Below are 14,546 nucleotides of genomic sequence, written 5' to 3' on the forward strand. Positions count from 1 at the left end.
CGCAGCGCTAATTTGCTAGCATGTAGCTTGTCCCAGTATATTCCTTAGGATCCAAAGGGGGGTGATGTCAGAAGCGACCAAGCACTTCCACGTTGTCCCTATTTAAATACGGTTACGTGAGTAGTTACACGACCCAAGTTTGGTTACACAAAATGAAACATGACAATTTTTCTAAGCGGATAACAAGGATAACTATATAGTATGGCGGAATAACAACTGGAAGCACTTCGACGTCGGCGCAGTAATATCATCACTCCGTTCCCCCTCTTACTTCCGTCAATAGAACCTACGTGACCTGCACGCCGTCGCCTGCACTACCTGTAGTAGTTTGTGCACAGTTGAGGAAGCATCAGGTTGTAGTAAGATAGTTTGTGATAGTTTGGTTATAACGTGCATCGTACAGGGTTGTGAAAACAAGCAGAAGGTATATAGTCCCGTCATGTTTTGAGTGATGATATTACTGCGCCGACGTCGAAGTGCTTCCAGTTGTTATTCCGCCATACTATATAGTTATCCTTGTTATCCGCTTAGAAAAATTGGCATGTTTCATTTTGTGTAACCAAACTTGGGTCGTGTAACTACTCACGTAACCGTATTTAAATAGGGAAAACGTGGAAGTGCTTGGTCGCTTCTAACTTCACCCCCCTTTGGATCCTAAGGAATATACTGGGACAAGCTACATGCTAGCAAATTAGCGCTGCGCGGAGTGCGCGCAAGAGCCATTGAGTGCACGCACAGAGGAGAGGGAGGTATGTATCACCTCGTCTAAGATCAGAGCAGAACATAGTTCAGTATGGAAATGCGGTGGTGTTTTCCTTTAAGCTGGTTCAAGTCATATCTACAAGATAGGAACTATTTTGTTTCCATTGGCGACTTTGTATCAGAACCTACCAATGTAACGTGTGGAGTCCCCCAAGGTTCAATCTTGGAGCCAACTTTATTCAACATCTACATGCTCCCACTAGGACAAATCATGCAAAATAATAACATTGACCACCATTGCTATGCCGATGACACCCAAATCTATGTAGCACTATCACCAAACGACTATCGCCCCATAGATCTTCTGTGCCAGTGCATTGAGCAAGTCAAAGACTGGATGTGCCAAAACTTCCTACAACTAAATGAGGATAAAACTGAGATAATTGTTTTTGGTGCTAAAAAAGAAAGGTTTAAAGTAATTCAACACCTTCACTCTCTGTCCCTGAAAACCTCAAACAAAGCCAGAAACCTTGGGGTTATTATGGATTCTGATTTACATTTCGACAGTCACGTTAAATCAGTAACAAAATCAGCCTACTATCACCTAAAAAATGTAGCAAGACTTAGAGGGCTCATGTCAGCTCAAGACTTAGAAAACCTTGTACATGCCTTTATTACTAGTAGGCTAGACTACTGTAATGGTCTCCTTGCAGGTCTTCCGAAAAAAACTGTCAGGCAGCTACAGCTTGTTCAGAACGCTGCTGCTAGAGTTCTTACAAAGACCAAAAAATGTGAGCACATTACACCAATTCTTAAATCCTTACATTGGCTCCCTGTATGTCAGAGGACTGATTTCAAAATCCTCCTGCTCACATATAAATCACTACATGGTCTAGGACCGAAGTATATCACTGATATGCTCCCACTACATGAGCCTTCTAGACCACTAAGATCTTCTGAGACCAATCTGTTAGTGATTCCCAGAGTAAACAACAATCACGGGAGAGCATCATTTAGTCACTATGCAACAAATGGCTGGAATAAACTTCCTGAAGATGTAAGACTTGCCCCAACTCTGACCACTTTTAAAACTAGACTGAAAACTTTTATGTTCACCATAGCTTTCTGCTAAATCTTTTAATGTCTGCACTGTTTTTAATTATTGCAAATATGTTTTTATTCTCTTTTCTTTCTGTAATGCATTTTACATTTTTTATTATTTTCTTTTAATTCTTCTATTTTTTTTCTTTTTCTTCTCACTTTGTTTTATGATGTGAAGCACTTTGAGTCTGCCTTGTGTATGAAATGTGCTATACAAATACAGTTGCCTTGCCTTGCCTACAAACAACAAGGTCACTGCTGTATTTATGTCTAGATGACCTTATTTGGCATATTGATGGAGCAGTGAAGTGGTGTACAGCGTATATAGTACCCCCTCTCAGCACCAGGCACTGTTGCTTCTGTAACCTCTGACCTTGGTATCGAAGGTACCCCCCAAAATCTATAGGCAAGACCACCGTAGCCTGCCTAAGGGGGCAAATTCAGATTAGCTTGGGTCACCAGCTGCAGCAGTATCACTTTTTTCAGGCTATAAACATTGGCCTCTCTGACAGACGGATATCAGTGGATGTGTGGTGCTGGTGCAGTAGGTGGTGGAGGACTGGGTGTACTGCAGGATGAACCCTGGTTCGGTTGGGAACCTCGCTAAGTTCTGCAGGGCAGCCTCTGGATTCTTTCACCCTCAATTTGTAATGTTGATCTACTCCTGCGGGGCTGCACGGTGGTGTAGATGGTCCTGGGTTCGGCATGCCAAGAAATTAAATAACAATTGAAATGAATAAATAAATAAATAAAAATAAATAGGTGAAATAAATATATAAATAAAACCCAGACTTTAGACATGTGCCATGTATGCAGCAGCTCTCATGAATTGTCATCAGGCAACACTGATTTGAACACGAGGCATTTAATTGGAACAAAAACAAAACAAAAAATACTCTGGCCCTAATGATAATAGCCATAAGCAGTGGTTTATGTTTGTGTTCATTTTAAGTATAAGAGTTTTCATAAATATATAGCTCCAAAAGAGATGTAACGATGGAGTTATGCAGATAGTGGATGTATTAGGCAAGGTGTGTGACTGCCAGGGTAATACATTGGATCATTTCACCTTCACTGATTAGTATTCTTGATATCAATGTGCCAGTGTCACACAACTGCAGCTCTCCTGCAGTCTCTTTTAACGCATTGTGTTTGATCTTGTACCTTGCCTTTATGTACCGCAATGAATAAAGAAATGTAGCTTCAAAGAAATAGGAACATTTTGAGCTCTCGCTATTTTTGCAGGTAATGGTACATGATATCCCTTTTCGTCGACCAACTTCACCGTCAGAAAGCAACAGAGCGGCTAGCTGGCGTTAATGATGGTAGTAGAGAAGAAAGTCGATTCTGTTTTAGGGTGGACTCTTCTTTAACACCATGACGCGCATGCTACGTCAAGCGCACAGAAACATCGAAATGCTTTCTGGGATATAGAGTTCTATTTGAACGTACGACCTCGTTAAAAGAACGGTCAAACGAGACACCGCGTACCTCATTGCCCACAATTCCTGAAGGCTCACTTCCTGGTCGGTTACACGTAGCGTCGGTGCTGTAAGCTAGCTACAGAGTGGCCACAAACGAAGACTTTTACGGACTTGCGTATGCATTTGATTGTTAATCTCTCGCGTGTATTTAATTTGACGATAATGACGCCATAGTGGTGCGTGTCGCTGTGTTCGGCCTCATATGTAGGCTAAGCTATGTCATCAAGCTAACATTGGCAAGGCTACTTAGCAAGTACTTGTGTTGTTTACATAGTTGTTTTCAAGATGTATACTTTATTATCTGGGTTATATAAGTACATGTTCCAAAAGGACGAATACTGTGTTCTGATACTGGGGCTGGACAACGCTGGGAAAACGGTAAGTTGCTTTATAATTTAAATGTAGTACAACTGGGCTAACGATAACTCGTACGCTGACAGCATTGTCGAATGTGTTATTCTCGTGCTGATTTCATGCCTGTGGGGCTTTGTAGTCAGACAGTCTCCTTTTCTTTACATTAAAGGTTAAAACACCGAATACGATCAAGCCGTTTACGTTTTTAATGCGCATCTAATGCTGCAATAACGGTACCGGTGCTTGGGGAGGCCAAATGGTTCCATCGTGAAAAAGACGATGCTTTGTGTTGGGGATTTTAAATTGTTGCAGTTTTTTTGGTTATTACACAGTCAAAAAAGGCTCATGTCAAATTCAAGTGATGCATTTTACAAGCAACCGAGAGAGTGATAACCCAAAAAAGGAAAACCAAACGCAAGTGGTCAATCAGGAACTAAAGTACATATTTATTCATAAAGAAAATTTGCTCTTTAGGTTTTACAAAACTTTATACATTCTTTTTTTTATTTTCAGACAAGCTTAATTGCACTTTTAAAGTCACCCACACGTTCCTAGTTAGGCTGCAAGTGAAAAATAGATGTTCAATAGTTTGGAGTACTAAAAGGTAAAAATATTCAAATCCCAGTTAAATCTTTGATATAGGAAGTCATTACAAGGGTAGTACACTTTGTTTATCATCTCAATGAACTTCTTTAGATTTAGGTGGAACTGGAAAAGAGAGGTACCCAGTTCCCAACCCAGGGAGAAAACCTGTTGACTTTGAGACCAGTGATTGGAAGTGCAAAAATGTTGAATCATTTCTAGGTTTTAGACTGTAGGGAGAGGGATCCCTCCTCAGATGCTCCTGCCGAGGTTCTTCTTTTTCCCACTGAAACGGTTAAATCTTAGTTTTTAAGAAATCATGAACAGAAACCCCACCTTTTTATCATAATCATCTGATTGTTTCATAAGGTATATGAAAATGCATTGCAGTTTCTGCGAGTCATTAGACCTTTTTGGCCATTCCCAGCACTGTTACAGTAATTGCATGAATAGACGTGCACCAAATCTGTTCCAATTCATGTCGATTTATGTATTGAATACATATACAGATATGCATACATCATTAAATATGCATACATGCTTGTAACAAATGTTTTCATAAAATCAGCTTTTTGTCAACATGTTTTAGTTATGCCATGCATCACATTTGCTTGTGGAAATTATTATATTTTGTAATTACGGTAGCATTGACTTTGGGGTGGTTTAAATGGTATTTCACACGGGTTAGCCTACACCATGTCATGTGAATCATATATAAATGATATGTCTTGTCTGTTAATTTCACCGTTTCACTGTTGTCTCTCTTTGCAGACCTTCCTGGAACAAACCAAAACCAAGTTCAGTAAGAACTATAAGGGAATGAATTTATCAAAGATCACAACTACAGTTGGTTTGAACAGTAAGTGGATGTTTTCAGCCATGTCTTCAGCTGTCCTCGTCAGGAAGAGTAATGGACTTGTTTTTATGCACTTTTTCAATATGCGCGTAATAAAAAACAGAGTAGGAAAGCTAAAACTTCAGAAAAAATATATATAAATATTGCTATTATATTAAGATTTTTACACTTGGCCGAGGTAGAGAACTTTTTGTATTTAAAAGCAAAATGCGACAAAGTGTGATGGAAACAGTTTGAGTGAGTAAATGTTGACCTACATGAAACATGTGACTTCAATGTCGACCGAAAAACGGATGTAAGCTTCCTCACATATACATGAAACTAACACAAATGTCATGGTTGGAAACCTGGCTAATCACTACTTAAGCCCAAAGTCAATCTAATGGGAAAATTAAAGCAGGTTTTGTTCAGGTAGGTGCGTGTTTCCCTCGCTGCAGTATAATATCTCTTATTAATGTCTCCTTCACAGTTGGTACAATCGATGTGGGTAAGGCTCGTCTGATGTTCTGGGATCTGGGAGGTCAGGATGAGCTCCAGTCTCTGTGGGACAAAGTGAGTTCAGAATGAAACCAGATCCTCATCACTCTCACTCTCACTCTCACTCTCACTCTCACTCTCACTCTCTCACTCTCTCACACACACACACACACACACACACACACACACACACACACACACTTTTCATTTTTCAAAAGAGTATAAAACCACCGGGCCTAGAGATCCTTGAGCATACAGTCATAAACGAGCACACAAATATTAAGCCGAGGGGTGGGGTAGTAGGTGAGATTAGTTATTGCCAGACTAATAAACATGTTTGTGTGAGTTAAGATATTTCTATATCTTCTTCTAAATCAGTCTGTGGTACAAACAACAACATCGCTGCCGTATTTATGTCTAGATGAGGTTATATTGAGTGTTGATGGAGCAGCTACAATGTTAGCATAGCCTAGCACCCATCCATCCAGACTCCATTCACAAATCAACCATTTTAAAAGTTGTTTGCTTGCAGACAGATCTAACAAAGCATGACTTCAGACTTTTTACTGATCACTATCATAATGTAGTTGTTTCACCATCATTGTAATCTGTTTATTGCTGTTAAATCACAGCTAAATACTTTATTCTGTGGTAAACCAGTTTGGTGAAATTCACCGAACTCAGATGCAAAAAATAAGCTTTGCGTTTGGTGTAAACACGACTAAGTTGTACTCTTAGCTACTCCTTTAACCGTTGTACCAAAAGCTTCTTTGAGGGTTTCATTGTAATTTGGATGACGGGTTATTTCAGCCCGCTCTGACTTCCTGTTTGTATTTTTCATGTTTATGTTCAGTACTATGCCGAGTGCCATGGCGTCATCTATGTGATAGATTCAACTGATGAAGAGCGCCTGTCAGAATCAAAGGAGGCGTTCGGTGAGTGACGTCCATCTGTTGCTTTCTGAATATAGTGTCCTGTGACTTTATTCCACTGAAATAATGACGTCGTGGTTGACAGGTCTGCTTTGACTTTTCAACCTTCAAATACAAACTGTAGCACCATTAGTAATCATTAGACTTTTTGTGTCTTTTGTAAACAGCAATGACATATTTTGTGGGCTTTGCCAAACTGTTGTATCAGAAAGGTACAGTGTAGTAGCGCTGTCACATGTCAGCGTCAATTAGAATAAGGATCTGGAGCCTTCTCTGATTATGTGACTGTATTCCAGCAGAAGACGGGCTGTCTTACTAAGTTTCCCTAGTCGTACTCAGTGTATGGATAAAAACCCACTATCTATACAAAAGAAAAACTTGAGGCTACAAATATCTTAATGCTTTAAATGTTGTACTTTGAAGCTTCTGCTAACATGCTAACATTGCTAAGGTTGATCAGATTATTAACGACATCATTGATTTTGCCTTTGAGTGTGATAAACAGGAGAAAAGTGATATGAAATAAGCTGCAGAGATGAGCGTTCAGGCCAGTCAGTCTGTTTAATGGCTGCGTTTTGCTTCAAAGCGCCGCTTCAATGACTGTATGTTAAAAAATCAAGATCATCTTTTAGTTTTCCTTTTCTAACATCCTACGGCACAACAAGACATTTTTTTCCCAGAGATCTCATCCGTTTCAACTTGTTCCTGTTGTTTGTCTGCCACCACAATGTGCATGGGAGCGCAGTGGTGTAAAGTCCACGCCAAATTGGTCTATAACGTGACTCTCGTCTCCTCCAGAGAAAATGATCAGCAGTGAGGTGTTGGAAGGCGTCCCACTCCTCGTGCTGGCCAACAAGCAGGACGTACCGGTACTGTATGATCTATATAACATCCTGACATGGTGTTCAGGTTAATGTGGATTTATTTGTTCTCTGTTCTGACCTTCCATCCACACTAAAGCATGTTGTTTGAGTCATATACCAAGCAAACATTCTCCGCTTCAAGCTTCTCAAATATAAGCTGCTTCTCGCTGGTTATTTCATTGTAAATTTAAAATGTTATGGTTTTAAACTGTTAGTCTGAATGTAAAAGAAAGTAGCAGGCTTCAGGGCTCACAGGAGTCACCTGTAGTAACCATTCCAGAGGTGATGTTTGTATTTAGTTTTTTTTTTTACAGTTGTTGTTTCTGCTGTTCTCAGGACTGTTTGTCAGTGCCGGACATTAAAACAGCCTTCAGTGATTCTGCGCCGAAGATCGGCAAGAGAGATTGTTTAGTCCAACCGTGTACAGCTCTAACAGGGTAAGAGACTGCTACTGTGTTGAATGATCCACTGATTGTGTGCAACAACAGCAAGCTGTATAATCCAGTACAACAGCCCTGTAGGGAACGCTGTCTTTGTGAAGCTCATAATGTTCAATTTCTGCAGAAGAAGCGAATCAAAGTTTAAAGTTATTGCGGTGCTGCCACTGAAACACATTCACCCTCTCAGTAGCTGTGCACATACCAGGGTATCACACCAGACGCCTTGTGTTGTAAACGCTCTGCCACCTCAATTTTAAGACACGGAGAAGTATCAACACGTGTCATGAGAGAGACACAGTCGGCTCAGTTTCCATCACCAGTGTAGCATTACATTCACAGCACAGCAGTTTTCTCTGTTGGGACATGAGCTTGTTCTCTTTTACTCATTTAGAGGCTGCTAGTTAGAACGCTAGCTAGCTAACATGCTATCATCCATGATGGTCCTTTCAATTAGCTTATGCTAATCGTCAGTGCTAATGCTTATCGCGAATGCTAAAGGCTAGCATGCTGACTGTGTTTATCATTAGAGCTGCACAATATTGGAACAAGACTGACATTGGAATTTTTTTTTCTACAATATATATTAAAATATGAAAAAATACAGGAATTTTTACCTGAAATTTTGTAATTTTTTAAAATTAAATGCATCAATTAGTTGCACTTTGAGAGCAAAGTTGGGAGCTCTAGCTCTAAACAATTTTGTGTTCTGGAGGAAAATGTATTTATAAACTGAACTGCCATTAAATGCCAACAAAGCTTGTTAGCGAGATAGGCTGCATGTTTCAAGGTCCCACTCTGGACAATCTTTCCTGGTTGACAGTCGTCCAGGAGCCTCGTTCCTCCTTAGCAAGGAAGGTACTAATGAAGCAGCGAGGTCAAGGTGAGGGCTGCTGTAAAGGTGACGGTCGGATCCATGTCAACTTCAATCCCGGCCTTTCAAACACCACCTGATTATAGCCGGTCTACAACAATGAAGCCGTACAGACAGGAGATTCAGGTTCTATCTGCATGGTGCCGGGAAAGAGACCTGATCTGTGGACACACTGCTCAAAACAAAGCCACCCTCCCCACCATGGCCACACACAGGGACAGGTGCAAAATAAGTACTAAAATCTATCTTGCACACCTCACTTTATCCAACCTATCCTAGGACTTCTTATAAATGATTGTATGTATTTTATTGTTATTTATTTCTTACTGCTACTTCAAGTGTCCTTCAATCCAGCATGATGTTCATTTAGTACATTATGGTCCATTTAGAGTCAAATAGACCAGAAAGCAGGGGATGCTTTAGGGTAGGTCTAAGTGTTCTTTAAAGCTGCTATTGACAACATTGCTAACATTCAGCCACTAGATGTTGCACGCGCACTTCCCCATTCCATTGCATTAATGTTACAACACAGCTGTTGCCCAAAGTGCATGCGCCCTCAGTGGGTTGCCAGTTCATTGCACACCCTGCGTTTTCATGGTCGAGTGGCATGACACTCAGGCAGGCTCAGTCATGTCATGCTGACTCCAACGATCAAACGCTGAACCAGTGTTCACTCTGGTCTCGCTCCTCATTTTGTCACTTAGCACTTGGGACTGGTACTGAAATGCTGCCCGCTTAACTTTAAACTCAGCCATTTTCCCATTTTTTCCACACTAACTGGCAACCCCAAAGACTCTTGACCCCTGACCCACAGTGATACCAACGTGGTTATTCTATTGCCTCACAAGCCTTGCTAGAAGCCACATGTCGCACATCTACACAGTGTTGGTAATCTTACTTTAAAAAAGTAATTAGTTACAGTTATAAATTACTTCTCCGAAAAAAGTAATTGAGTTAGTAACTGAGTTAGCACATCGTAAAAGTAATTAGTTACTCAGCAGTTACTTTTTATGTTCTATAACACTGTTGCACTCTATAACATATTTAACGTCAAAGATGTTTATATATGAACTGATTTGATATGCATAGAAAAAAATATAAAAAAAAAATATTGAAAATAAAATTCAAAGTGCAAATTTAAGACACAAATGTAAACTTGGGTAAAGAGAAACAAAGGGAAATCTGGCCATTAAGTAGTGCAAATCTCTGTAACTATATATGAGGCCTACTGCACAATAAACAGAACACTATCCTACTCTTAAACATTCCGTAAAGTAACAATATTAAATATTGAAAATATAAAATATAAAGCTTACGCTAGCTGCATTTGGGCTTGGGGTTGGGTTAGCAGCAGCAACAAGTATCTAGTACAAGTATCGTGTTAGCATGTGTTGATGTGAGGTGCTTCATCAGATTGGAGTTGCGTGAGGCAGACGTGGATGAAGTCTTTTTTCCTGGGCGTAGCCTGCATGTTACATAAACATTCTTTAAGTTCAATAAGCGAGAAGTAGTGCCGGTACTTCCAGTTCGAGAACGCTACCTTTGCATTTCCCCCATTGTCGCTGTCTTGTTGTGTTTGGTCATCAGAGCGTGCAGCAAGGCAGCGTGGGCAGGACATGATCCGCCCACCCAGCCAATCATCATCGCATTTGCAACGGTGTCATCACCACAACCCCCCCCCCCCCCCATCCAGGCAGCTGATGTGTGACACTGGCCAAAGCTGACACCTTGTGCTTCATTCAACCAAATTGTAGTAACACGCAACTTTACATTCTCAGTAACGGCAACGGCGTTGCAACGATGGGAAAAGTAATAAATTAGATTAATCGTTACTGAAAAACACAAACACTGTCTACACAGAGGTAAACAAAACATTGATTTTGGGCTGATTTTTTTTTTTAAATGATTAATTCCCAATCAAAGCATTTTTTTCACGAGAAGTGATACTTTTGATTCTGCACCTTTCTAAAAGTGCTGTGGATGTACTTTTTTGTTTTGTTTTATTTGTTTAGATAAATGTTATCAATATGACCTTTTAACATTTATCTGTATAGTTGACCATGAATTATGAGGCTAACTTTGTTAACAGCTTCACATCAGAATCCATATGGATCCAGATCCAGTAAAGTCCCGCTCGCTCCTCCACAGTCCAAATATCGTCACTTCCTTCACTGGTTGCAAAAATTCCAAGATGGCTACGACCAAAATGCCAAACTCCAGGCTTTAAAACTGTACTCCACAAATCAACGGGTGATGTCACCATGACTACGTCCATTTCTTATATACAGTTTATGGACATGCAGTGAATTTGTTGAGGCTGGGATTAACTGAATGTATGCATGCGATTAGCATAAGTGATTCACAGGCTAACTGAACGGGTCAGGGCTACTCCCCTAATACTCCTCTCCACAGTCTGCAGACAGTGACGTTGGTCTTATATTATAGGAGGGGGGTTTGTTGGTGACAGCTGGTGATGGAAGCTGGCTCCATATACGTCACCTGACTTCAGCTCAGCCCAATAGCAAAATTCAATGGCAATCGCTGGGTTTCAACCAGTAGGGAGCAGTGGATATGCCTAACCAATAGAATTCAAATACTTTGCACTTACATGTCATGATTTGGACCTGAATCTATTAACAACACTTCTACTAATACACTGGTTGTCGATGGTTTAGTTGCTCTTTAAACTGTGTTCACTTTTGATATACTTGGTAAGAAGAAATAAAACATGCAGTACTAAATGACTTTGTTGTTTTCCACAGGGATGGAGTGAACGAAGGCATCGAGTGGATGGTAAAGTGTGTGGTCAGAAACATTCACAGGCCTCCCAGACAGAAGGACATCACGTAAGAAGTCCTCGGTACGCTTCCTTTGGACTGCGGGTTTCTCATGAGGACATTCCAAGTGAACCCTGGAGCTGATACCTGTCCTCTCCTCGTGTTTGCTGTGACTTTGAACTGTTTGGATTTCTCCTTTTAGGAGTTCATTACAGACAGTGACACACTTTTTTTCCCACCAAGCATATGTTCAAATGTGCTTTGAATGGACTCATTTTCACTTGGTGTCATGGTTCCTTTTACTTCCTGTTTCAGTCCCAGTCTCTGCTGCTGGGGTTACTGTGAAGCATCAATTCTCTCATGAAATATACTGAACTTCTGTTGGTTGGTTTCCCGGTTGTTGCATTTTAGTTGGAATTTGAGTTCTCCTCAATTTTGGGGTAAATAAATATCAACCAACAATGTGTGCATTTTGAAAAGACGATAGAAGTTTTTTTTTTTTTTTTTTAAGGAAACGGCGTCTACACTTCATGCCTGGGTAGGCAGTTTCCTTGACAACCCTAGAAATAGATTAGGAGTTCAACAGACATTGAACGGTTTGCTATGTTTGTTGGTTATCTGACCTGTAGAGAAGAAAATGTTGATTGTTGTAAGTTGCGTTAATGGGGTTGACTTTCTCACACATTAGCCGTGTCTCAATCAGGCAGCCGCATCCTTCGGTGGCTGCGTTTGAAGACCGAATGTTTCTCAGCAGCTGAAACGGGCTGTCTCAAATCAAAGAATCCGTCAGCCTTCTTTTCCTGAAACAGAGGATCCAACTGATGGTTCCTTCGAGGCCCAACATATCCCACAAATTATCGCGCTGGTGACAATTGGATTGTATTCAACATGGCGTCTTTGAGCAGCTACTGAATTGGGACTCGGTAAATGTTGTTGAGCCAGTAATCACAGGGCCGCATCAACGTCTGTTAAAGTCAATTCATGGTTCATTACTTACAAAAAGGGACAGCCAGCATGGCAGGACTACAGACACACGATGGTAACACTGTTGTGTTACTGGTCATGCTGGTATGAGTGTGACCAGTAACACGGTTAATAAAGAAGTGAGTCCACTACAGTGGTTGGCAACAGTGCACGTAAAATGGGACGTTATTTCAGAAAAAAATATGCATTGCAGTATGCATGCCTTAAATGTTACACACTGTTTCTTTTAAGAAACAAACACAGGACATTCATCCAGGGGGCCGGTGTCCCGTGCCAAAATCAAAAGTTGGGTTAGTTTTACTGATGTTATGCTATACAGCTTAAGTGAACATTTTAGCCATTGGTATGTGGACTACAGTTTTGGGACATTTTGGCCATCACCAAAAGTGATGTTTTAAATTGGCAACCATAATATGTGTAATTAATGGCACAATTCTAATTCTAAAATATTTGTATTTCCACATTAACAACTGTACATACCGTACAAGGGGCGGGACTGAGCCTGTCTGTGTCTGTGGTGACAACAGAGAATGGGTGTTGCTTGCAGAAATGTGGTCAGCTTTCATGGTACTCCCCTGACTGCAGAGCGCCATAATTCAATAATTAATTTTCTTCCCCTTTTTTCCCCCACTCATCCTCCATTAAGTGTTTTGTTTGTCTGTCCCTTTACAATATTCAGCCTCACTTATACCCACCTCAACCAAATGTTTTTTTCGATCAAAACGTTGTGAATTTTGGAAATAATTACCAATATTACTTTTTTTCAAACAGCAGCCCATCACATGATCCAAAGTTTTCAGGGTTTTTTATGTTACCCATATATGTTTTGACTTCTATAAAACATTCATAGTTTGATCAAAATGGGCTGACTTTGGAAATGCAGATACACTACAGCTGGGTAAGTGGGCAGGATATCTGTGAAAACAAATGCACAAAGTGATGCTAGACACCTGCTGACCTTGGCTGAATGACTTTATACCAGTAGTGTAACTGGGGATGAATGAAGTGGTTTGTCACGTATATGGTAGATGATGATAATAATAAAGCTGTCATTTCAAAGAAACAAAATCAGTTTGACATTGTGGAAGTTGTCTGTTCAACACTCAACAGTGTTGAAAAACACTGAAGTAAGAACATTTCATGATAATATTTCATAACAATTGAACTGAAAGATGCAATCCCATATGTGTAATACTTCTGTCATTAGCATTGCACAATAAACCTCCAATATATTGCAAGTATCTATAAATCCGATGTGTTGTACTCCTCCTCTGGTTGCTTTACAACTCTACCTGTAATGACTCTGGCCAGCAGAAATCAATGACCCATTTGAAATGCTAATTCTTCTCTGTCTCACACACACGCATCCTGTCCTGATTTCCTCTGAGTGATGTGAAATCAATGTGGTTTCTTGTGCTGTGATATACGATTAGTCACCATTATTAGAATTGACATAATAAATTCAGAATGAATTAATCACAATAACACTCTTATACTGTACTGGATGGTACGTTTTAAACTACAAAAGATAGTCAGAGTGACTGTGCATCATTCCAGTCTATAACATGACCCTATATACTCTATATGACCCTGAGCCCCTCCCTGCAAACCTCTTTGCAGTCCCCGCTCTAAGAGCTTTCTAGAAGGAAATGAAATCGGAAGAAGTCCAACCTCAGCGTCCATCTCCACCGTCTAAAGTATTGCTGTCTATGCTCAATTAAAACCTCAAAGAGGGACGAGTCGCCTTCTTTGCAGCCTAATTAGTGACAACAATCATAATCATAGTGTCCTGTTTAATACTGTGAGTGGCTTGTCAACATTGCCCATTCTGCTGTTTCTGCTTTCTCCCCATAGACCGAGACATTTTATTGACCAAATCAATAATATTCAATTTCATTACCAGCCATATAAGACATTCTTAGTCAACTTCCGCTAAAACATTTTGGCCAAGCCATAGACTGGAAATAACAAGTGCAGTCATCGTAACATCACCCACTGGTTTGTGGACTAAGCTTCCATAATTCTAGGTAACCCCTACAGCTAATTGTTAAAGTAATCTTAGTAGCCAATTGCAATGATAGTGTGTTAGCGTGCTAGCAAAGGTAGTGAGGCTGCAGTAGCAA

The 14,546-nt window shown here is 40.3% G+C and overlaps 1 protein-coding gene across 1 annotated transcript; it reads left to right on the forward strand.

Moving 5' to 3' along the window:
- The first annotated feature begins 3,322 nt into the window (after nt 1-3,322).
- arfrp1 (ADP-ribosylation factor related protein 1) lies at nt 3,323-13,614 on the forward strand. Its single transcript, XM_084039622.1, has 7 exons — nt 3,323-3,665; nt 4,995-5,082; nt 5,549-5,631; nt 6,410-6,491; nt 7,287-7,357; nt 7,688-7,788; nt 11,425-13,614. The coding sequence occupies exons 1-7, from the start codon at nt 3,573-3,575 to the stop codon at nt 11,510-11,512; spliced, it is 606 nt and encodes a 201-aa protein (XP_083895748.1). The 5' UTR covers nt 3,323-3,572; the 3' UTR covers nt 11,513-13,614.
- Nucleotides 13,615-14,546: the final 932 nt, after the last annotated feature.

Source organism: Eutrigla gurnardus (assembly GCF_963514095.1).
Source record: "Eutrigla gurnardus genome assembly, chromosome: 2".
In the NCBI taxonomy this organism is placed as follows: domain Eukaryota; kingdom Metazoa; phylum Chordata; class Actinopteri; order Perciformes; family Triglidae; genus Eutrigla; species Eutrigla gurnardus.

Coding starts and splice junctions, on each gene's coding strand:
- arfrp1 (XM_084039622.1), top strand. CDS start 3,573: ATGTATACTTTATTATCTGGGTTATATAAGTACATGTTCCAAAAGGAC. Junction 3,666..4,994: donor TGGACAACGCTGGGAAAACG/GTAAGTTGCTTT, acceptor CTCTCTTTGCAG/ACCTTCCTGGAACAAACCAA. Junction 7,789..11,424: donor CCGTGTACAGCTCTAACAGG/GTAAGAGACTGC, acceptor TGTTTTCCACAG/GGATGGAGTGAACGAAGGCA.